The 25810-nt window shown below is 46.0% G+C and overlaps 1 protein-coding gene across 1 annotated transcript in view; it reads right to left on the minus strand.

Moving 5' to 3' along the window:
• Positions 1 to 345: 345 nt before the first annotated feature.
• The window catches only part of LOC137526073 (carbonic anhydrase 4-like), a 49241-nt gene continuing 23776 nt past the window's right edge, over positions 346 to 25810 (minus strand). The window contains exons 2-8 of the mRNA XM_068247287.1: positions 12738 to 12764; positions 9489 to 9653; positions 8122 to 8264; positions 7160 to 7282; positions 5470 to 5539; positions 2921 to 3084; positions 346 to 642 (exon numbers count right to left, since the gene is read on the minus strand). Of these exons, the coding sequence (XP_068103388.1) occupies positions 346 to 642; positions 2921 to 3084; positions 5470 to 5539; positions 7160 to 7282; positions 8122 to 8264; positions 9489 to 9653; positions 12738 to 12764 (989 nt within the window). The remainder of the gene's footprint in view (positions 643 to 2920; positions 3085 to 5469; positions 5540 to 7159; positions 7283 to 8121; positions 8265 to 9488; positions 9654 to 12737; positions 12765 to 25810) is intronic.

A 25810-nucleotide genomic window follows, 5' to 3' on the forward strand; every position in this document is an offset into this window, starting at 1 on the left:
CGAACGCAAAAAAAGTATCGTGTGTTCCCAGCATTAGACAGGATCAAACAAGATTTCATTAAAAGATGTGGTCACATCTACACTTACACAGCATCAGACAAAATTTCAGTAGACAATGTGGTCAAATATCCACCTAGACAGCACCAGACAAGATTTCAGTTGATGATGTGGTCAAATGTCCATGGTAGACAGCATCAGACATGATTCCAGTAGATGTTGGGGTCAAATGTCCACCTACATAGCGTCAGACAGTATTTCAGAAAACAATGTGGTCAGACGTCCACATAGAAAGCATCATTACAAGGTCTCTGTAGAAGATGTGGTCGGATATCCACCTAGACATCATCAGACAAGATTTCTGTTGAAGACGTGAATGGATGTCCACTGAGACAAGAACTGAAGTGACAAGGACACATAAATAATGACACTATACTGGGTGCAGCTGCTGGAACTGGTTGTTGCTGTGACATTAGAGGCCACTGTGGTTTTTGCTGTGACATTAGAGGTCACTGTGCTACTGAAAGTTGTAAAAGAAACCTGGACTTGTCGACCATTGAGAGACTGAAGAGGGCGGAAATTATTCACCATTGTCTCCATGTTGCCTGAGGCATTATGCTTCAAGGCACTTGTGAAATTTTGTACCTGGAAAAAAAGTAGAGTATTTAGCAACAATGATATTGGACCAACATCCTAGAACATTACCAAAGCCATTGCTGCAGCATGTCCTGGTGTTCTCCAAAACAAGCGTAGCTATGGTCATCCTGCTGGGACTTAGATAAAGGAAAAACTGGTGCCAAGGGATGTGGTTATTATTTTCCTGTTATTTTCAAACACTTGTGCTTATTGGGACACAAACAGGGGCGTAACTACAGGGGAGCTGACCCTGTGACTGTAGGGGGACCAGAGGTGTTAAGGGGGCCACCAACTACTAACCCACCCCAATACTCCAGATCAGGTGTATTTGTAGCTACACATGTTATGGGTGTGAAGATCCTGATGATCACACTTGTTTTATGATCCTAGTAAGGTGGGCCCCAGGCTGTGAGGGTCACCAAGGAAAGGGTTGTTAACATTAAAGGGGGCCCCATCAAAGTTTGGCTGGGTGGCCCCGTGATTTGTAGTTATGCCACTGGATACAAATGTCTACTTATCACAAGCTTCTGTTATATAGACTTTTAGCATTTATGAGTTATATGCAGAATATGATAATTCAGGACTGCATGTTTGGTAAGGAAGGTTAAGCAGGACAATAGACAAGGTCGTGGGAAACCAGAAGACTAGACTCTGAAATAGAGAACAACCTAGACTAGACTCCAACTTGAGAAGGACCTTACTGGGAGCACTGCAGAGTCCACATCTACAGTATCTGTCATGCCTCTGTAGATAAATACACCCATTATACAAAATCACATCCCTCTAATATTTTCTGCAATTCTAAGCAGGAGAGAGATATATTGAAACCTGGAAGAATGGGTGTGAAATGTGTTCTTCCTAATAAAGTTTAGTAAGTAGCTGTGTAGTGTGGGAGGAGAGAGTAGAGATTGGCCAATGACTGCGGAACCTTCAGAAGGTGACAGTAGAGACTGGTCAGTGACTCTGCACTGAATTGTGGAAGGTCAGAGAAGAGATTGAACAGTAACTCTGGAGCCCATAGAAGGAAAGAGCAGAGAATGGACACTGTGGATCATGTGGTAGAAAAGAGCAGAGATTGCTCAGTGAGTATTGGACCTTAAAAAGAAGCAGACACAGGTTAGTGGCTCAGGAGCTAGCAGAAGAAGAGCAGAGATTGGTCAATGGCTCTGGAGCCAGTGAAAGAAGAGGGCAGAGACTGGTTGACGCTGAGCCAGTAGAAAGAAACAATTGGTCAGCGACTCTGGTGCCAATAGAAGGACAGAGATGAGATTCAATAATGACTGGATCATGTTGTAGGATAAAGTACAGAGTAGGCATTTCCTAAAATGGAAATATCCTACTGTATTAGTAGTTGATTTGAGGCTTGGTGTGTTACAACAGAGGGATACTCAATGATTTATTGTCTCCTGTACTAAAATGGCTATCATATTCCCAAACATAAAAGGGGGTAAGTCACGGAAGAGAAATTGTGCAAAAGATGATTGGAAGATCACAGGAAACAGGGCTGTGACAAGGTTCTCCATCACCAGAGGCAGAGATTCCAAAGATCTCCCCCCCCCACCAGAGCAGGATCAACCACCAGGCAATCCTAGGCAGGTGCTTGGGGCATAGTGGGTATCAAGGGGCCCACCTGCCACCTTCTCTGACCTCTCTCCTTTTCTGCTTACCAAAAGGACTACAAAGGGGCCCCAGATCTACTGACTTGCCTAGGGCCCCATTACATCTTAATTCATCTCTGCCACCACCACCACACACACAAAGTATACCCTGTTAGACTAGTAGTCCTCTCCTCCCTCACGGTGTTCCCTGGTAATCTAGTAGTCCTCCCACCCCCCAGAGTATTCCATGGTCTAGTGGTCTTCTCAGAATATTCCAGGTGGTGGTCTTGTGGGCCCCCTCCTGTGCTACCCCCATATGCAGAGTTGCACGCAGTGGGCATGATAAGATAGAGACTCACCTCCTCCAGGTTCCAGCCGCTAGAGCTCTAGAGTCTGTCTACTGCTGCACCATCCACTCTATACTTCCTGATTGTCAGCTCAGGAAGCAGAGAGAGTGGGAAATGCTGCAGAAGACAGCGGATGGAGCCTGGAGGAGATGAATCTCTATTGTAAACCCTGTCCAATGCATGCTGTAACTTTGCATATGGTGGGAGCACAGGAGGGGGGTGGGGCAAGGCAAGGGAGGGAGGATAGAATTCAGGCCCCCCTCCTCAAAGCTGTGTGCCCAAAGGCTGGTGCCACTCGAGCCTCTTTTTGGGCCCTGACAGGACAATATCACAAACACTTACCACTCCGCTGGGAACATATATTGGCTGTTTGAAGACTGTCCACACTACAACTTGATCACATGTTGGAGTAGTGAGTGAACCAGAATATCGATAATACATTGTCCGATTGACATTGGCCAACAAACCATCAAGAGAGAAAGTTGAATTTAGAGTCAGTGTCGTTCCTGGAACATCAAACAAGCATTAATGAGCATGTCCAACTCCAACATACCAGCTTCTAAGCAAATACCAAGGGCGCCTCTCAAAAGATATTCCATCCAGAAAACACTTAAAGGACATCCGAGGTGAAAATAAACTGATGAGAAAAACAAATGTATCTGTATCTATCCTTCTCCTAAAAATAACTTTTTTAGATATCCCACAGTTTTATTTTATATTTTTATATTATTGTATATTTTAATCTAGTTTTTAAGTTTTTACTGTTTCATTGTCTCTGCTCAATTACACCTTTATTGAAGTATGACAGAGCTCAAATCTTTGAATTATTGATCCTTTTTATTTCTTTGCTGCTCCAGGAAGCCATTTACTGAGAGGAAAGTATTTTATGGCCATAATTACTTATCAGTGAGGGTTATATATAGTCTAACCCCACAACAGAAACAGTGGGTATAGTGTGGCACTTCCCACATAAAGTGACTAGTGAGCCAAGGATAAACACAGGTAATCTGACTGCCGCTCTCCTGCAAACCTCACAGTACGTATAGATCATGAACACCACAGAGGCGTGTGCTCCGTATGCACATATGCAGAAAACAAATGGTGTTGTTCAAACAAGAAACAGCAAAACAACGTGCACCTTCCATCTCCAATTTTTACTTGCAAAGTGGTTCATCAAAATTCATGTACAGACATCCATAAGATGACAGCAGTCAATCACCATGGCGTGGGTATTGTGCCAAGCATTGCTTATGTGTCCTCGGCAAGAAGCAGGTTGAGCTGTGTGGAGGTGGGTATCAGGCACTAGGTGGTGGAGCGACGGCCGTTTCGCGTCTATGCGACGCTTGTTCACGCTGCGTACCACTAAAGTGGAGAAATGTGGCATACAGTCTAAGCCTTCCGGTGATCCAGTCATCTCCCTTGAAGCGCAGGTTGGTTGCCTTGGAGATGGGAGCCGCCATCATGCATCTCAATGGGCGGAAAGGGACTATCCATTCTACTGGTACCGATGCGGAACAAATTCCGCATAAGGCGCCACCATATAGTCTAACCAAGTCCGACCCTTACAGAAACTGTCACTTGCATACCTGATGTTTAAGGCTACATTCACATTAGGCTGTTTTCAGCCTATGTTCCGCTCCGATGAGCGGAACGCAGCAGCCGCAGCAATGCTTTCCCTATGGGAAAGTTCACATTGCTACGATTCGCTACGCTCCGTTCCCTGCGTTCCGCTCATCGGAGTGGACGTTCCCGACATGTCGGGTCCTTGCTTTCCCGCTCTGCTAACGAAGCGGAACGCCAGCGTACAGGCGGATTCGCCTTTATGTGAACCCACCCTTACTCTTTCAGGTAGAAAAAGAAAAAAAGGAACACAGCCTAGTTATTTGTGTGCTTGGCACGGTACATACACATGTCTATCACATCATGTCACGTCATCTCGGTTGTCCTTTAAGACCAAATAGAGCAGCAGCATAGTAAAAGCCTCAAATACATAATATTCTCAGCATATTGTTATTCACACCTGCTTCTGACCTCCCAATCAGTTTAGATTGCCATGATGTGAGGGACCAAGTGACCATGTAACACAAAAACATAACATTTTGATAGGAATGTCCACAAGTGTCTCTAAATGATATGCAGTTTATTGATGTATTTGGCCTGGATGCTGGAAATGGACACAATGGCTATAATTTACTAAAGTTGGAGAATAGTCTATGCTGGGATCCAGCAAACCTGGACTGGACTTATCAGAAAATGTCTTTTACGGGTCCTGATAGGAGATCAATAAATCCAGTCCAGATTGGCAGGATCACATCAGCTCTTCTCTGTTCTCCAATCTCTGTAAAGCACAGACAGAAAATCTTATCTACATTTCTTGTTTAGTAAATGGCCAGTTGTGAGTTTTATTTCAGAGACTTTTAGCCCCTCTGGACTCTACAATCGACATGCTACATTTATCTGTCAGTTTCAACCCCCCCTCCATTCTCATTGTCTCCGGACTTTCCATAAAAGTTGCTTCTGTGAGTCACCCCTTTCCAGCTGGCACTTACTAAGAGGTCACTTCTACAAATAAGCATAGCCAACTATAATAAAGTAAGAAGAATCAGCCCAGCCGTTCTACATCTACTTGACCATTTCCAGCTCATTTTAAAGGCATTCCAACAATTTTACCAGTAAAGCCTGGTACACACTTTCAATTATGATTGGCCAATCACTGACACATTTTACCATCTCCATGTGATATGAGGGTTTACCTGCACAGTCTGCTCAAAGTATTCAATATCTGTTGACCCTCATACCATACAGAGGTGGTAAAATTGGTGATTGGCCAATCATAATTGAAAAGTGTGTACCAGACTTTAGATCAAAATAAGAGGAGAAGAGACACTTACCAGGAATGGACACTTGTCCCAGAAGGCCAGAGAGGCCCCCCAGCTGGGATGCATTGGCCGAATCCATAACCTGTGGAGAGAAAGGAGCTTATAATCACTTGAATACATACTTTTTATGTAGCCAATAATTCAGATAAGTCTAAGAATTTGCATATTGTGGCTACAGAGACCAGCACTGCAGTGACTGCCCTGCTTTGGCTGGAGAGGCAAGGAAGGTAGCTTGATTTGGGAGGCAGATACAGGTGAGATGCGGTTGCATCGGCACCACTATGTGGCAACTACCCACAGAGCTAAACTGAATGGACACAGAGGGATACAAATCATACACGCCGTATTTTTCGGCATATAAGACGCACCTTGTCTCCCCAAAAGATGGGAAGAAAAAGTCCCTGCGTCTTATATGCCGAATACAATGCCGAAAGCCTGCCAAGATGAGCCGATGACCCACCACAATGTCGGGGACTGACTCCCTGTATTGCCCCCCCCGAGTTGTGTCTCCTGCTAACCTAATGTGTCTCACCCAATCAGCAGAGCTCCAGCGGGGATCACAGACCTCTCCTCTCCTTCACTGCGCCTCTAGTGCCGGCTTCTGCTGGTGGCGGCAGCTCTTGCTTTGCAGCTGCATCTATGCCATGCATCGCAACTGCCCATTAGGTATATAGATGGGCAGCCCACTACATTAGCCAGCAGTGATAGGTGGCCATATTCTCTATCAGAATGAATGAGGATAGAAAGCACTACAAAAATAGTACAACCCATTTTTTAGCACTTTATTTTCCCATCACTGTCCTCTAAATCTGAAAGTCTATGGGAGCTTTCATAATGTAGTGTGGTGCACCGGAAGTGCTCAATCTAATGCACTTCCAAAATGACGTTAGCGCGCATATCTGCATTGTCGTGCAGTGGACTGTAAGTCATGTAACACAGGGATTTTAAAAATGTTGACGGCGATGTTGTGACGCACATGCGTGGAAACGTATTTTTAAAATAGGCTTCCGTGCACTTCCGTATACCCGAAACAGGAAGTGACTGCAAGTGCGTGTCACTTCCTGTTTGGCGAGATGCCAGAAGGGAATACGGCATAGCAACGCAGTATTCCCAGAAGGCTTGTTTTTGTCGGTGCGTGCTGACGCCAATATACAGTGTGAAGCTGGCCTGAACTTACCTGCCTCAGGCAAGATCAGTATGGCATATTTCTTTCTGTTCAGGGTCCCTCAATGATCACTTTTCCTTGTATGATAATCACGGATCACTACTCCTTCAGCCCCCCGTAGGCCATACGATCCCTTGGCGTCCTCTGGGCTCCCTCCGTCCTTCCGCTGGTGGCTTCCATTAGCCGGGAGCTGGGCACAACTGTCCACGAGACCATCTCTCTCTCCCTTGTGCGCCAGCACCGTGAGCGTTTTGCGCAGTTCTAAAAAGAATGAGCCACGCATGCGCAGAATGCTCATGGCACCGGGCATGCAAGCAAGACAGTGGCACGGACAGGCAAGGCATGCACGACTCCCGGGCCAAATCGCAAGCTAGCGAAGTCGCCAGCGGAAGAATGGAACCTCATGGACTATGGGGGGCTGGAGGAAGCCCCAGGTAAGTTTACTTCAGTATGACCTTTTTCTTTCTGTTTAGGGTCCCTTTAATTATCATATTGATGAGGGATGAAAAGTCAGTACTTTATAGAAATAGAATGAACATAAAACATTATTCTAAACTGTGTTGTACTTACATCAATAAAGAATCCCAGTACAGCAATCCCAGTGGGGTCTTTTTTAGCATCCGTGAGACTCACTCCTCCCTTGGTGTGAACAACGTGCATCTGGTGGAAACAGATCATTCCATTTTATGAGGTTACTCAAAGGTCATTATGTTATCTGTCCACCTAATGAGAAGCCATGGGGGAAGCTGTGAACGCATGGACTAATGGAGGAGCGTGCCATCTGGGACAGGTGAGTAGATATGCTGCCAAAACTCTGCAGGGGGCATAGGGAACGCAAAGTTGGGAGGAGACCTGGGTGAGCCTGGCAGCTGCTCATGTCCCCTGGGGGATGTAATTCGTCAGAAGCAAAGGGTCCAGTGGTGTGGCTCTTTGCATGGGCGCCATGCCTGCCCCCATGCTGCGCCGCCATGTCTACCCCAGTGTCTCCCTGTCACTCAGACCTCAGATCAGTGGGGACCGAAGAGAGAGAGAGAGTGCACAGTGACCGCAGACATAGAACACTTCGTATGCCTAAGTGACGTCATTAGTTACTTCCCGCATGTGAAGTGTGCCTCGCGGGTACTGTGTGCCTTCTCTGTCTCTCTCTCTCTCTCTTTGGTGGCCAGTGATCTGAGATCATCCATGTGTAATGGAGAGCCCATTGACACCAATGCAATGCCCTAATGAGGGGGCGGGGGGTTCAGGATAATTTTATCCCGGGGTCCCATTGTAACTAGAACCAGCCCTGCTGTTTCACTTACCTTTCAGTAATTCTTGCTATGATGTGATATGAGTCATGCGATGGACTGACAATTTAAAAAAGTTCAGGCCAGGCTTGTTACATAACTTACATTCTCCATTCTTCTCCAGCTTACTAAATCAATGAAATTGTCTTAACAATCTGCACTAGGCTGGTGTAACTGAGTCTCCATGTCATGTGACCACACTCTACCAATTACCTCAATAGGATACTGCTTTCCACTCAGCTGGTGTTCTGAGCCTGATGTTCCATTTCCCCAATGAAAGTGAAAAGCGATGGCGGAGTATCCAGCAGGAAGACCTCCACCAGACATTGAGACTCCACTGTCTATGGCAACTTCCACTACAAAGACAAAGGACAGTTTATTTTATATGTAGTGACAGCCATGATGTGCCAACAGAGACAGCCTTTCAACATAACGAGCCACAGTACACTGCAACCCCCAGCCACTGCATAAGCTGACTCCACCTGGCACTGCAAAGCCCTCCACCTGCAACAGCATAAGCCTCCACCCGCCACAGTATAGCCACTTGCCAATGCATAGCCTTCCACCTGCCACAGCATAGCCTTCCACCTGCCACAGCATAGCCTTCCACCTGCCACAGCATAGCCCTCCACCTGCCACTGCATAGCCCTCCACCTGCCACTGCATAGACCTCCACCTGCCACAGCATAGCCCTCCACCTGCCACAGCATAGACCTCCACCTGCCACAGCATAGCCCTCCACCTGCCACAGCATAGCCCTCCACCTGCCACAGCATAGCCCTCCACCTGCCACAGCATAGCCCTCCACCTGCCACTGCATAGCCACCTGCCACTGCATAGCCCTCCACCTGCCACTGTATAACCATCTACCTGCCGCAGCACACAATGCTTTTCCTCTGCATACTCCTCTCTCACACAATGGCTGCCTTTGGAAAGCCAGTTTTGGTGTTCTGTATCATGCGATTATTATACATACAGTGCTGGTTAGGGGCACTTGGACCCATGGTTCTGACTCTGTAGCTACACCACTGGCTGCCACAGCATAAATGTGTGTGAGAGTGTGAACATTTGTATAGTACTTCTCTCCTGTTCGACTCAAAGCGCTCAAGAGCTGCAGCCACTGGGACACAAGAGGCCACCCTGCAGTGTTAGGGAGTCTCGTCTTGAACTCCTTGCTGAATAGGTACTGACCCTAGACAGGATTTCATCAACCTAGCACTGCTCACACCCTTTGCCAGTCACTTTATGTACCTTCCACCTACCACAGCATGTACCACTTATTTACCACTGCATACAGCTGCCACAGTGTACACCAACCACTTGCCATCATATCGTCACCACTTCATACACTCTTTATTTGCCACTGTATACAGCCTCTGACTGGCAGAGCACACACCCACCTCCTAGCAGAGCTTCCACCTGCCCACTGCGGCGCTGCTCACAATCCCCTGCCAGGCTGCCAATGCATACACATGGTAGTCAGAGGTCCAGTGTGGCAGGAGTCCTCTTGCTGTTTGTGAATGGTGTTCCTGGCACTTGGTAACATTTATGTACACCTCACCTCAGTATTGGGTTGTTACCTGTGTGGCCAGTGTTAGTGATGGTGAGAAGTTTGCTGGGATCGCTGTAGTTGTTGAACGTGAAAACCCCCAGGCTGCCATTGTAGAGGGCAGAGCTTTCTGGGATGTTGATTGGTGATTGCTGAGTTCCGTTACAGAAGCCCAGTGATTGCCATGTGCTTGGACCTGCAGAATAGATGCATGAAAAGAACACAGCAGACTGAATGCAACTATAAGCATCCACAGGATCATCGTACTCTATATACATTGTAAACACCTGAAGGGGTAATGTTTTCAGGACATTTCTGGTGTCAAACAAGCTCCTGAGAGCTGGGGTGGGGCCCAACCAAAGGACTAGCAAACCTGAAATGAAACAACACTTATGAGATAATAAATTGTATGTGTAGTGTGGATAATGGATAGAACATTAATAGCAAAGAAAAGAGTCTCATTTTTTTATTTTCAGTTATATACCGTAGCTTCTTTTTTTTTTAACATTGCATCATACTGTCACAGTTGCAGATTTAAAACCACACTCTGCTTTTTAAGCTATACAACACAGCAGAAATAATGAGTTTCCCTGCAGTAACACCTTATCTCAAGTTGTCTCTCACTGTTTCTTGACTGTTTAAGTGCTTCAGAAAACAGGACTGTGTTCCACTAAGTTGGGTGGAAGAGCTCAGAGAAGTTCTTTAGCATAGATAACAAGTTTGTTTTTTAACTCTTCCTGTACTGGAAAACAATATGAGACAATAGAGACTAGATTGTGAGCTCCTCTGAGGGACAGTGACAAGAAAATATACTCTGTACAGCGCTACGTAATATGTCGGCGCTATATAAATAACTTAAAATAAATAAATAAATACTAATGTTCTATTTCTTAGCTCTACTACACATACAATTCGTTATCTCATAAATTTATTTTCGCTTCAAGTTTGCTTAACTACTTTCGGACCGAGCGAGTACGAATCTACGTCGGGCAGGGGGCGCTGCGGTCCTGACCGGACGTAAACTCTACGTCCCATTGACCGCGCGCCCCAGCCCGTCCGCGTCGCTTGGTCCGCTCTGTCCCCGCCGCAATGTGATGCCCTGCCGCCTCTATGACGGCAGAGCACTGTGAGCCGGGCAGGAGCCGTTTTTCATTGGCTCCTGGCCCTGTCATTCATGTAAGCCGTTCTCATTGGCTTACATGGAGTGACAGGGTCAGGAGCCAATGAAAGCGGCTCCTGACCGGCGCACAGCGCTCTGCCGTCATAGAGACGGCAGAGAGAGCAGCCTGCGGCGGGGACAGAGCGGCGGGGACAGAGCGGCGTGTCCGGCGGGAGCGACGGTAACTTGCGGCGATTCGTCGGGAAGCGGCGGTTTGCTGGACCAGCACCCTCTGGTCCTTAAGGGGGCAGAGGATGCTGGTCCAGAAAGGGTTAAACGGTCTAGAAAATCTGCAACTACGCTGTACCAACTGCATCAGTCTCAGGGGGGGAATATGTTATAGGGACCCTGAGCAGTAAAAATAAACGAAATCGGGGCTTCCTCCTGGCTCCTCTCACGGTCCCGCTGCAGAATTGACAACCGGCGACAGCCGGGCCGAGTGTCGGGCCGACACTTCTAACTCTAAACTGTGCATGCACAGAACTGTCACGCCGCCCGGCTTGATGACGTGTTGCAGCCGGCGTGATGACGACACTTGGCCCGGGTGTCGCCGGTCGTCATTTCTGCAGCAGGACCAGGAGAGGAGCCAGGAGGACGCCAGGGGACCTTGCGGCCTACGGTAGGCTGGAGGAAGCCCCAGGTAAGTCCCGATTTTGTTTATTTTTACTGATCAGGGTCCCTTTAAACAAATGCGTTATCTCATTACTCTGGTTTAAGCCAGGCACATATCAGCACCTCATTGTATATATGTGTATATATATATATATATTTATACATGCACACATATATACACACACGCACATTTTCAGGATCTAGATTAAAAATACGTCAAGATCTTGAGTCAGCTAATCAGGGCCGGTTCAAGTAACAATTGGGCCCTAGGCTGTGGGCCCCCCAACAGACACCCCCTACCAAAAAGTGTCATTAGGGGCCCTTTGTTGCAGCCAAATTTCCTTCCTGGGCCTTTGAGCTGGCTGCTGACCCTCCCCAATCACCTCCCAACTTAACTGTGCTCTCTAGGACCTCTGCAGTGCCTATGTCAGTGTAGTGCCCGCCAGCACAGATGAGACACTACTCTGCCAAATACTCTGCAGAGTCCCTGGGGAGCAACAGTTAAGATGGGGAGGGACACCTTGGGGGCCCCTACAGGCTCTGGGGCAATTGCCCATTTTTTCCTATGGTAGCTCCGGCCCTACAGCTAATGGAGCCATCGCTGCTGTTGCCCTGAGACGTCTGTGTGACCGGGAGGGAGACTGGTGGGCAGGGAAATTGGATCCACTTCTCTACTATGTGGCCTGTGTCACTTCCACTCTGGTCCCTCTGTGGCAGTGTTTCTCAACCTTTTTATTGTATGCACCCCTTTACTAATGACTGCCCTGGCCTAGTATCCCCAGGTTTGAGGAACATGAACACAAGTACCCATTGATATACGTACATTTTTTTAAGGAATGCTCCCAGTGGCGTAGCTAAGGAGCTATGGGCCCCAGAACAACCACAGTGTCAGAGGTGCAAGAAGGGGACGGGGAACAGCTTGTTAATGATTATTATGATTCAAAGCATCTATAGAAGTGATCATTACAAGCACAGGACCAATAAAGAGCTAATACTGCGGTTGAGGGAGGGCCCTATGGGGCCCTTCTGTTATACGCTATAGCAGCATAGAGGGTGATATAGCGGCTGGGGACGCGGAGAATCACTCGCGTTCCCAGCCTGTCGGCGGCTGTCGCCGAACCCAGAAGTAGCCGCCGGCGGGGACAGTAGGATCGGAGCGAGGCTGCGAGGGCACCATACAGCTTCAGGGGGCTGAGGGATGCCCCAGGTGAGTAAAAATCTTTTTTTTAATTTTGACTTAAGTATTCCTTTAAGCTCAATAATACTTACTATAATGGATTGACTATGACCAGTTTAAAGGAATTTAAAGGTGAAAATAAATTGATAAGATAAACTATTGTATCTATCCTCCTACTCCTAAAAATGACCATTTTAGATATCCCATTTTAAGTTTTTAATGTTTCATTGTCTTTACTCAATGACACAGTCCATTGTATGTTCCAGATCTGCATTTCCCTATACCTTTCATAAGATATGTGCTATAAAGGGGATCAGAGAGCTCACACTTACCACATGATGACTCTGTATAACACCAATCTGAATAAAAGCAAAAACAAAAGGTTAAATCATTGCCAAATACCGGTAATATCTATTATTATGATACATATCCCACAATAGGGAGGCGATGTAATATACTCAGTATACTGGACAGTTTAAAGAGTAACTGAGATTAGATGATAGAAAAAATGTATACATACCAGGGGCTTCCTCCAGCCTCCTCCAGCCTGATCGCTCCCTCGCCGCCAACCTCCACCTTCTGTATCCTCCGTAAGGGCAGTTCGGCCAGTGGGGGCCAGCCAGAGCATGCGAAGCGTGGCTGCTCGGGCTCCCCATCATACTCTAGTGACTGGGAGCGTTCTGCGCATGTGCAATAAGCCCCGCCTGGCCAAACTTACGGGAGCCCTTACAGAGGAGGACGGCAAGGAAGCGATCAGACCGAATGGGGCTGGAGGAAGCCATAGGTATGTATACATTTCTACTATTATCTAATCCCACTTTAAAGCAGGGCTGTGGAGTCGGTCAAAAATCCACCGACTCCGACTCCTCAGTTTAGGATTCCACCGACTCCGACTCCTCGACTCCGACTCCTCTAATTTGCATATTACAATTTTGTTGATTAAAAGTATGTAACATGAAATTCGTCTCTTAACTGCCAACGCTTAGGAATTTTACAAGACAACTGAAGTGAGAAGGATATGTAGACTACTATATTTATTCCCTTTAGACTAAAACTAGTCCTTGGTAAGAGTACTTGTAAAAGGTACAAACCGGAACAAAGAACATCTATCAGGCCCTAGGCAATATAACTGTGGGTCCATGTAAGAATGAGGTGCAGGTACTCTGCAGGGGAACGAGGTGATTCTTCCTCTATTACACATTCTTCATGCACAATCTGAACCAGGTTTATGGGTGACAGACAACACCTCTGTGTTCAATGTGCACAACATTCTCAGTGGATTCCCTGCAGCTCTGTGGGGAGTGCATATGTAGAGTATAGTACTACTGTGTAACAAAGTAAACCTGAGACAGATGAAATTAAAGTTTTATACTTACCTGGGGCTTCCTCCAGCCGCCTTCAGGATAATCAGTCCCTCGTTGTCCTCCTCCACCACCTGGATCTTCTGCTATGAGTCCAGGTACTTGAGCCAGTCGGGCGTAGTGCGCATGCACACACTTCGCCGCCAGGAGCATACTACACCTGTGCAGCACTATTGCACAGGTGCAGAATGTTCCTGGCTGTGGGATCTGCATGCGGCCGGACAGCGCTGACTGGCTGAATTACCAGGACTCATAGCAGAAGATCCAGGTGGTGGAGGAGGACGGCAAGGAACTGATTGGCCTGAAGGGGGCTGGAGGAAGCCCCAGGTATGTATAAAACTTTACTTTTCATCCGTCTCAGGTACCCTTTAATTTGTAGTCACCAAACCAAATTTTAACAACATATCAAATTATTTGATTTCATCAGCATAGGGAGTGCATACATTTGCATAAATCAGAATCAATGCAGAATTATTTCCATCTCATTGACCATCTCTATTAGTGACACAGCTACACATCAGCCTTTATTCTTACAGCATAGATGTTATTTAGTATGTATAAGAGATTCCTGTGTACACATCATATATACAGTCACAATCAGATATGTATATCTGACCTTAAAAATACGGGGACTGCTTTATTGAAGCAGCACAAGTAACTAATTTTGATTGGTTTATTTCATTTTTGTGGACTAAGCACAGCTATTACTGTATATATACATTATTTTTAATGACTATTATCTGAGAAATAGAACATTTTATCATATTTTCTATTTTAATTACAGTTACAAATTCATTAGGAGTCGGAGTCGGTGCATTTTTTGCCGACTCCGACTCCAGGAACCCAAAATTGCCTGACTCCACGACTCCGACTCCATGACTCCGACTCCACAGCCCTGCTTTAAAGGAGGGAGGAAAGACTATGGTACCTAAGTAATTGATATAGAATCCCATAAGAAGGGGAAATAGGGATGTGGCTGCTCATTAATGAAGGGTTAGTACAGAGCGGAAAAGGACTCTGCACAGTCCATGACTGAACTCCTGGGAGGGATCAGGACTCGATCCCACAGACAACAGTGTGTGGTCGATTATGTACAGATGTGTTGCTAGCCTCCAGGCTAGTGTTGAGATTTGCAGAGTGGAGTAGCAGAGAAAGGATGGTGGGAGGAGCCAGTGTAGGGATTTGTAGAGAGGAGTAGCAGAGAAAGGATGGTGGGAGGAGCCAGTGTAGGAATTTGCAGGAGCCAGTGTAGGAATTTGCAGAGAGAAGTAGCAGAGAAAGGATGGTGGGAGGAGCCATCGTATGAATTTGCAGAGAGGAGTACAGAGAAAGGATGGTGGGAGGGGCCAGTTTAGGAATTTGCAGAGAGGAGTAGCAGAGAAAGGATGGTGAGAGGAGCCAGTGTAGGAATTTGCAGAAAAGAGTACAGAGAAAGGATGGTGGGAGGAGCCAGTGTAGGAATTTGCAGAGAGGAGTACAGAGAAAGGATGGTGGGAGGGGCCAGTGTAGGAATTTGCAGACAGGAGTAGTAGAGAAAGAATGGTGAGAGGAGCCAGTGTAGGAATTTGCAGAGAAGAGTAGCAGAGAAAGGATGGTGGGAGGAGGCAGTGTATTTGCAGAGATGAGCAACAGATAAGGTGAGAGAATGAAGTGTAAATATTTGCAGAGAAGGAGACTGAATAGAAGAGCGTCCAGTGGCGCTCAGTGACCACCCCACGCTCCTTGCTCCCCTGACGCTCTACTTGCAGAGCCCCCAGAATTTCAGAACTCCTCACTTGCCTGCTGGCCGATGTGCTTCTCCCCTCTGTTGCTTTGCAGGCTGCAGTGTCTGTCCCCCTCCTACTGTGCAAGGAAGCCGCATACCCTTGTCCAGGTCTAGCGGTGTCTTTTGCTCCTCTCTGCTCTCCTCTTGGGCTATCAGCAGAGCTGCCCAGTGCACTATACTAATGCGTGTTTCCTGAGTGTGTCATGTGATGAATGATTTATGGTTATGCCCCTGCCTGACAGCATGTCCGGAGGAATGACTAGGCCATTTACAGTTAAATGTTGCAGGGCTGTTTCTTGGGCAGTGCAGGCAGGGTAATTGCCCTGGGCGCAGACGAGCAAGTAGAAGAAGGGGGGACGCAGGCAGAAGGACAGAACCGCTAGGGAGCTGGTAACGTGCGGTGCAGCCAAATGGAAGGAGAAAGAAGATTACCAGCGCAATCACCTTGCTTGACTCTTCCTGGGCTGCCTGCGTCCGACGTCAAGTCATCATCACATTACCACCGCGTGATGACACCTGATGTCCTGTAGTGGTACTGCAGGTTGTCAGTACTTGACACGCATTGTGTGTCTTCCTGGTCTCTGTTTCCTCCTGGATGAGCGACTGGTTACTTGTAAGTAGGTAGATCTACTTGTGACCTGTGGCTGTGTGATTGTCCCTAAAGAGTTAGGGTTTGCGAATCCATGGGTCTGAGGGGGGGGGGGGGATTTTACACCCTCGCCCTGGGTGCACTTTAACCTAAAAACTGCCCTGGATGTTGGAATGGTTTTGGAGGCTATGAAGGCTACATGATTGATTTTATTCCTAACCAGGATGAGCCTTAAAGTGACCACAAGGTGTCAAAAAGTACAAAAAGTAAATTGTTATCTAAGAAGAGGGAGTCCTGTGGATCCTTTAGAGGCTCCCCACGCCACCCTCTGGTCCCCTGTTACCGAGTGCGGACCCGCTGAAGCATGGGCGTCCGCACATATGGCAAAACCGGGCATCTGCCCGAGCCTGGCCGCCCGCTGCCCCCCCCTGGCCGCGTGCCCGTGCAGCCAGCAGGAGGGGAACACGCAGAGAAGAGAGAGAGCGCTATGGGCACAGTGGGGAAGGGCGGACGTCTCCCCCCCCCTTCCCTCACCTTAGGGGTCTCTCTCTCCCTCGCTGTCCCCTCCGGAATGAAGTGTGCAGCGGCTGGCAGCGGTGGGCGGAACTTACCTCCTCTCGCTCCTGCGCCGGAAGTTCTGGTGCCGCACTCTGGTCTGGATCAGGCCAGAGTAGCGGCTAATCCATCCGGCGCGTGCGACGAGAGGAGGTAAGTTCCGCCCACCGCTGCCAGCCGCTGCACACTTCATTCCGGACTCCGGAGGGGAGAGCGAGAGAGGGAGGGAGAGCCCCCTAAGGTGAGTGCCCATAGCTCTCCCTCTTCTCTCCGCTGCTCCCCTCCTCCTGCACACATGGGACATGGCCACTTTTTCTGGGGACATATCCCCCTGGCTACATATACCGGGACATATACCCCTGCCTACATATACTGGGACATATACCCCTGCCTACATATACTGGGACATATACCCCTGCCTACATATACTGTCTGGGACATATACCCCTGCCTACATATACTGTCTGGGACATATACCCCTGCCTACATATACTGTCTGGGACATATACCCCTGCCTACATATACTGGGACATATACCCCTGCCTACATATACCCCTGCCTACATATACTGTCTGGGACATATACCCCTGCCTACATATACTGTCTGGGACATATACCCCTGCCTACATATACTGGGACATATACCCCTGCCTACATATACTGGGACATATACCCCTGCCTACATATACTGTCTGGGACATATACCCCTGCCTACATATACTGTCTGGGACATATACCCCTGCCTACATATACTGTCTGGGACATATACCCCTGCCTACATATACTGTCTGGGACATATACCCCTGCCTACATATACCCCTGCCTACATATACTGTCTGGGACATATACCCCTGCCTACATATACTGGGACATATACCCCTGCCTACATATACTGGGACATATACCCCTGCCTACATATACTGGGACATATACACCTGCCTACATATACTGGGACATATACCCCTTGCCTACATATACTGGGACATATACCCCTGCCTACATATACTGGGACATATACCCCCGCCTACATATACTGGGACATATACCCCTGGCTACATATACTGGGACATATACCCCTGCCTACATATACTGGGACATATCCCCCTGGCTACATATACTGGGACATATACCCCCTGCCTACATATACTGGGACATATACCCTTGCCTACATATACTGGGCACATATACCCCTGGCTACCTGTTCTGGGGACATCTCTACCCCTGGCTACCAGTTCTGGGGACATCTATACCGCTGGCCACTTATTCTGGGGACACCTATAGACCTGGGGCTACCTATTTTTGGGGAACCACTGCTGTCAGATTGAGTGTATTTTGGGGAACTGCTGCCAGGTGAGAGGTGTCTACATATTAAGGGGGCATTCTGCCTATTTATGTGAAAAGCTGTCTATTTATGTGCCTCATGACTGCTGAATTTGTCTTGTTGCGGGCCTCATGGTTACTGACTTTGTCTTGTTGGGGGCCTCATGATTTATTGGGGGCCTCAAGATTGCTGAATTTGTCTTGTTGGGGGCCTCATGATTGCTGAATTTGTCTTGTTGGGGGCCTCATGATTGCTGAATTTGTCTTGTTGGGGGCCTCATGATTGCTGAGTTGGTCATGTTGGGGGCCTCATGATTGCTGAATTTGTCTTGATGGGGGGGGCCTCATGATTGCTGAATTTGTCTTGTTGGGGGTCACATGATTGCTAACTGCGAGACTATGGAAAAAGCTGAATCATCATCATATGAGACAATAGCATTAAACCTACTTTTTCTGCTTTTTAAAACAGAAAATGAAACTGGGAGGTTCTAAAAAAAATGAATAATTTTTTTCAGGAGTACGATGGATGAAATTGTTTATCTTCACAGTTTATTTTCAACTTAATTTTCCATAATGTTCATGTATGAGTTAAAACGTTTGTATTTAGTTTAAATTGCTGTTGGCACTTTGTGATAGTAAAGTGACTTTGCAGTTTGGACACTCGACCTCCAAAAGGTTCGCCACCACTGTCCTAATCTAATGTCCCACCATTGCTTAGTTCATGTAAACTTGTCTCCACCCACGACCACACCCACATTCTGGTTCATGACCACACCCATTTTTCGGCGCGGCGCGCTACGCGTGCCGCATGACGTAGCTCCATTTTTTGGCGCGCGCACCAGCCCAAATTTTTAACTCCCCACTTTTTGCCCCCCCCTGGAAAATTTTCTGCGGACGCCCATGCGCTGAAGGTTACTGACAAGGACCTGTCGGCAGAAACATCAGGGATGTGCTCCTCTTCAGGCATGAGTGTGGCCTGCTTCCCCTGCACGATTATGACCACACCTGCACAGTAAGGCTCACACGGGTGCAGAGAGAGGAGCCTGGGACGATGTTCCAGAGAGTCTCGGCAGTGGAGCAGGATTCAGAGGCTCTCCACTTCTTTGGCAAGTTCTGTCGTTATTTTTGTGATTTGCAACACCTCCTGTTCTCCTCAAACAACTGTGGAGCAACGTAATCATTCCTCCCAAGGTGATGCAAGTCAAGGCTGGACAGCAAAGATAAACAAACCTGCTGTTGACTGTGGAATGTAGAATACCACCAGGAAGAGGAAGTAATGGGATTCCATTTACGTCTAATCTGAAAAAAAAGATAAAACCCAACCAGCAATTACACCCATTTTTTGCATTCCATGTTGATGACAGTGGTCAGCAAAGAAGTCTTGAGACATGATAGTGCTTTTGGTAAGCTGAGGTGGAAGTGGGATCAAAAAAGGTATTACTGAGGTCTTTGACACCCACTTGGCCCCAAACGCATGAAAAACGCATACAAAACGCATTACATTGCGTCACCAATGACTTTCATTATGTGCATTTTTTATGCGTTTTTGAAAAAAATGCATATGCGTTCTTATATGCGTTTTTTGATGCGGCCCATTGACTAACATTGCAGGCAAAAACGCTGCGTTTTCCACAATGGTAGTGTTTCTGCTAAGTGTGTTCACAGCCGAAAGCTTTCAATGCCCTCCTAAATGTCAGAGCTGCATGCATGGCTCCAACTCCACACACTGAAAAATAAATCAATGTCTGGAACTTGATTGGGATCCACAGTTTGCTACATAAATAAGCTTTAAGTTTTGAATCAGGATCATTTATTGGCTAACTTAGAAGAAAAGGAGTAAGCTTCCGGCTATGAAGTCTTCATCAGACTGATTCCTGCATACTGACACATTTAGAACACAGCTTTTATACACTTACGATCATCGTTACAATGCCTCCTCGTCATCACGCTGAATCTGTGGTATGTGATGTTTATCAAAAATTAGCTAGCATCCCTGTGAGACCCTCTTGATGTTGAAATTAACCACATGAGGACCAGAGTTTTATACCTCCTGAAAGACCACTGACCAGGCCATTTTTTACAATTCCCCACTTCATAACTATAAGGCCTTGTTCACATTGCGTTCCGTTCGAGCATCCGTCCGCGTTGGGCATTTTTTGAGACGATTTTTCTTTCCGATTCCCGGTGATTACCTGCACACTGTTTTTTTTGTGTGAACCGCTTTTCTAAGCGGTTTTGCTGAGCGATTGCGTTTTTTTCTCTTCCTGACGTCAGTCAGGAAGTGGACTCTTTGATTCGGAAAATAATAAATACAATGTATTTATTCTTAAAAACGCAAACGCAATCGCTGCACAAAGTGATTTTGTGACCGTTTGCGTTTTTTCTATACTTTCCATTGAGGCAAAATCGCCTCAAAAATGGCCCATGCAGCGCTTTTCTGAGCGGATAAGAAACGAACCGCTCAGATGTGAAATGTCTCATAGAAATTAATAGTGTAAGCGCTTTCAGGGCGTTTTTTGAAAAATCGCACGCGCTTAAAATTTGCCAAAACGTCTCTAGTGTGAACGAGCCCTAACAGTTTATGGAGTCTTATGGACTTTCTTATGGAATTATTTGATTGCTGCTGCTATTGGTAGGTCTTTTTTTAATTCATCAAAAACAATAGAAATGTTTGCATTTTATTTATCCAACCACTCCCTCCCCCTAAATTGGCCCTACACTACGATACATACACTACACTACACTAACATAGACATATGCCCATGATAGGGATATGAGGAGTCCATCAGAGGGACAGTTAAGTGACAAGGTGGTACTCTGTGCAACGCTGCGTTAGATGTCAGCACTATATAAATAAGAGTTGCTTAAAGGACAACTGAAGTGAGAAGAATATGGAAGCTGCCATATTTATTTCCTGTTAAACAATACCAGTTGCAGTGGTGGGCAAAGCCAACAGTGGTCTGCTGTGCAGAATAAATAAAGGGGCCCCATGTGAATGGCCATAATCATATCATATCAGATTACAGTTGGATAATAATAATGTGGATAACATAAAAGTACATGAATCTAGGTTCCGTTCTGTAGGCACTGTGTTAATGCAGCACACATTTCATACTTGTGTACGACTGGACCGCAAGGAAATATCACTGTTCCTCCTGGGTTTCAGAGAGAAATACACAGAGAGGAGCCTACAGAATATTCAGGCCATAATTGTGGTGCAGCTGCATGGGCCCTAGAGGGCATGGGGGGGGGGAAGCAGGAAAAATGGGCGCATATATAACTAATGGACAAAAAGGGCACACCATACTATAGACTGCAATGCAAAATATCGGCTATTGGGCGCCAGAGAAGAAATTAGGGCGCTCAACAATTAGTGGTTGCAGAGATCATGTTAACATAACTTTTCGTTTACAGAATAAGGTTTATGAGAAATATTGTTTACAAATTCGTTTTGACTTTTGGTATAACTTATTTTATTGTTTTTAAAATTCGCTTTCAGGAGTGTAATGAGTATATTTTCGTTTTCACTTATTTTATCGTTTTAAAATTAGTTTTCATAAATATAATGCTTATATATTGCAAAATATATCGCTTTTGGTATTAAACTTGTTTTCTGAATTATAATGCGTAACTTATAGTTTTCAGATTTATTATATATCACTTTTAATATTACCGTTAGTTTAAGATTTGTAATGCGTACGTAATTGTAAGGCTATTTATTCTATTATAAATATATAACTTTTTCTATTTATAATATTTTTAATGTGTACGTGATTGTAAAGCTATTTATTCTATTACAAATATATAAATTATTCTATTCATGTTATTTGTATTGAAGTACTTTACGGTATCAAATATATTATTGTTTTTATATTTTTAAAGGGACTCTGAGCTCTACTTAAAAAGTAAAATAGTACTCACCCGGGGCTTTCTTTAGTCCAGCGTTGGTCGGGAGGTCCCACGACGGCATCTTGGCTCCTCTCCTAGGCCCCGCTCCGGAATGGCTGGACTGCGGCAGCCCGAGTGTCGGGCTCCTTCTTCCTGGTATGACGCGGCTGATGTCACCATGGAAGTATGGCGCATGCGCGCTTTAATCATGCATGCGCAGTACTTTCACGCCAGCCACCGTGATGACGCGAGGCGGCCGGCGTGGTAACATCAGCCGCGTCATACCAGGAAGAAGGAGCCCGACACTCGGCCGAGTGTCGCCGGGCTGCCGCCGTCCAGCGATTCCGGGGCGGGGCCTAGGAGAGGAGCCAGGACGCCGTCGTGGGACCTCCCGACCAGCGCTGGACTAAAGAAAGCCCCGGGTGAGTACTATTTTACTTTTTAAGTAGAGCTCGGAGTCCCTTTAAGGGTGTTTGGGCAGTGGGGATGGTTAGGGTTACGGACCACCAGGTGGATGTTTGGGTTTAGGCAATACCAGGGGGGGGGTAGTTTTAGTCACTACCAGGGGGGTTTTAAGGTTAGGAACCACCAGGTAGGTGGTTAGGGTTAGTCACCACCATGGGGGTGGGTAGGGTTAGGCACACTCAGGGGGGAGGTTTAGGGTCTGGAGGTTAGGGATAGGTACAGGGAGGGTTCTGTGTGAAAGTAGGGTTAGGTATAGTTCCAGTACAATATTTGTAATATATACAATTTATTAAACTATGCTTATTACCGGGGGGGGGGGGAATTAGGGGGGGAGGGGGTTAGGGATAGGTATAGGGAGAAATTTGTGTGAGAGCACAGTTAGGTATAGTTGCAGTAAAATACCTGTAATATCGATAATTGTATTACTATGCTTAATACAAGTGTAAATATTGTTTTATGTAATAGACGGTATTTTGCCTTTTCATTACTGAAGTAGTGTCTCAATACGAACAGAAACAAGCATGCAGCTAATCTTGTCAGATCTTACAATATTGCCAGAAACACCTGACCTGCATGCTTGTTCAGGGTCTATGGCTAAAAGTATTAGAGGCAGAAGATCAGCAGGACTGCCGGGTAACTGGTATTGTTAAAAGGAAATAAATATGGCAGCCTCCATATCACTCTCACTTCAGTTGTCATTTAAAGAGAACCCGAGGCGGGGTTCTTCCATCGCAATCCATATACAGAGGCTGGGTCTGTCTATAGAGCCCAGCCTCTGTTGCTAGTTAGTTCCCTCCAAAGCCCCCCTCCCCCCTTCTCGCTGTCAGACCTCACAAAACACAGCCGTGCTACGCGGCTGTGTTTACCTCACTACTGTCAGTATTGGCTGCTCCCTGCCTCCTGAATCGCTCCGGTCCCCGCCCGCGTCCCTTCCCTCCAATCAGCGGCGAGGGAAGGGACGTGGGCGGGGACCGGAGCGATTCAGAAGGCGGGGGAGCGGCGAGACTGACAGTAGTGAGCTAAACACAGCCGGCTGTTTTATGGGGTCTGACAGCGCGCAGGGGGGGCTTTGAAGGAAACGAACTAGCAACAGAGGCTGGGCTCTATAGACAGACCCAGCCTCTGTATATGGATTGCGATGGAAGAACCCCACCTCGGGTTCTCTTTAAAGGAAAAGTGAAGTTACAAAAGATTACTTCCCTTAATTGCTATTTCTATGGAGATGCTATGTGTATCTGCTTGATTAATGTTGATCCACCAGCTTTTTTTATGTGCACAGATAACCTTTCTATGGTACATTATGCATCCTGGTAAATATTAAAACTACCTGTATAATAAATATAGTAACTAAAGTTGTTCTCCCTGCAGAGATGTAAGACTCCAGCCACTGTCTAATGCTTGTAAATGCTTATAAAAATTGATAAGAAAAATGATATGGAAATTATTATTTTTTTAAATTCGGTCAGATTTTTTAAACAAATAAAAAAAAAAAGCTTTTGATTCTGTAAAACTGATTCGTTTTTATCGATTGCCTTAAGGTGGCTAAACACAATACAGTAAAATTATACAATTATATAAAAACACTCTGTTGTACAGAAAAATATAAAGCTTGTTTTATTTTATTTATTTTTTTTTTTCAATTTGTTCAAGAAATCTTATCCAATTTACATTTTGTTGTTGACAAAAGAAGATTTGGAGTGGTGGAATTTTCTGATCATTTTTTTATGAAAATGTAATGGTGTAGGGTAGATTGTCAATTTCTTGAAGTATAGACCCATGCAATTTTTTTCAGGAGTTTTCAATAATTTGAAATACAGACGAATTGCCACACATACCTACCGCAAACGCCGTTGACGCCATGAACCTCAGGCCACCCACTCTGCCGTATCTATGACGGCAGAATTCTATGAGCCAGTCAGGATTTGCAATTTTTCTGATTGCAACATTTGAAAACACTGACCAATGTACTACACACGTGTGTTGAATTTTTCTCCAATTATGAAAAAAAAAATGATTGCAAATTCTGAAAAAATTGCTTGCTTCTATACATTAAGAAATGACAATCTACGCTACACCATTCAATTTTCATAAAAAATTATTACAAAAATCCACCAATACTGATTGACTGATATCGAAAAAAAAATTGAAATTCGATCAGATTTCTCAAATGAATAAAGAAAAAAAAAAGCTTTGGATTTTTCTGTTCAACCGATCGTATTGATTGAATTGCTGTAAGATGCTGAGAGAGACAGACTTACTTTTTCCTCCTTGCAGCATCTGCAGACTCCTTTCCAATCTTCTGCTGGTCAGGTAGCTGCCCCATCAGTATATATATATATATATATGTATACATACATGGCAAGGAGCCACCTTCCTTGTCATCATGTACACACATGCCTGGGGCAAGGATGACATTTTCCGCATATATTCAGCCTGGGGTGACAGGAAATAAAAATAACAGGCAATACTTCACTGTTTGTGGGTGGTAACTGGTATAAACATCCATGCCTGAATGGCATCTACCCTCCCTCGTCTCTCTGTCCTACTGCACCGTCCCTCTGTCAGTTCTCCGTTATGGATAATACACAGTATATATGAGAAAGGTCATCCACAGAAACATAACAATGTCACTGTGCTTGTAAATTCTTTGTGATCCGCAAGTCCCTGCATGCTTGGCAAGGTGTGTCCTACACTCAGCAAGTTGTGCATGAAAGGTTCAACATCTGAAGGTCTACCCAGCTGGCCAAATGAGATTTACTAAAGCTGACCTCTCTGCAAGTACACACAAATGCGAGAATTGTCGCCCGTCGTGATCAGGAAACGATCCCTCAGGCGACAATTCAGGGACCGAAGCTATACAGACACATCGCTAGCCTTCAGAAGGGAGCGCTGTAAAAACAATGCAGAAGGTTTGGGCGCAGCTGGCGCCACCATAGGCCGTAATAGGAATTAGTTACAGCTATAGCAGCGCTCAGTGAGTGATCTGGGTGCCATCAGAAGATGGAGCACAAATCACAGCAAAAACACTGTAATTCGTCCGCCAGCAATAGCTGAAAGCCAAATTACGTCATTTGGCCCGGAGGGGGGAAAGTAATTAACGTTTCTGGGACTTGTGCAGGAGCAGGTTGAGGTGTTTATCGGCTTTCCCCTACAGCTATTTAATAGGTATGCTTCAGGAGGGGTTTGGAGGGATGACTATCAGTTCATGATGGAAAGAGTTCCCACAGGTGGGGTGAGGGAGTGGAAAAACATTGTGATTGGTCTTGCTCAGGGCATCATTAAAGATCCAGTATGACTGATCCTTAACAACCCCGAAGCCGGATCATTTTACGGCTGCAGTACACACAAAACGATCGTCAGCTGAAACGGTCGTTATCGGCCATTTTTCCCGATGGTTATCGCATGTGTGTATGTACCTTAAACTGACCCTGAACTGAGTAAAATTATTTAAAAAGAACACAT

This window comes from Hyperolius riggenbachi, chromosome 7 (genome assembly GCF_040937935.1).
Source record: "Hyperolius riggenbachi isolate aHypRig1 chromosome 7, aHypRig1.pri, whole genome shotgun sequence".
NCBI classification, from domain to species: domain Eukaryota; kingdom Metazoa; phylum Chordata; class Amphibia; order Anura; family Hyperoliidae; genus Hyperolius; species Hyperolius riggenbachi.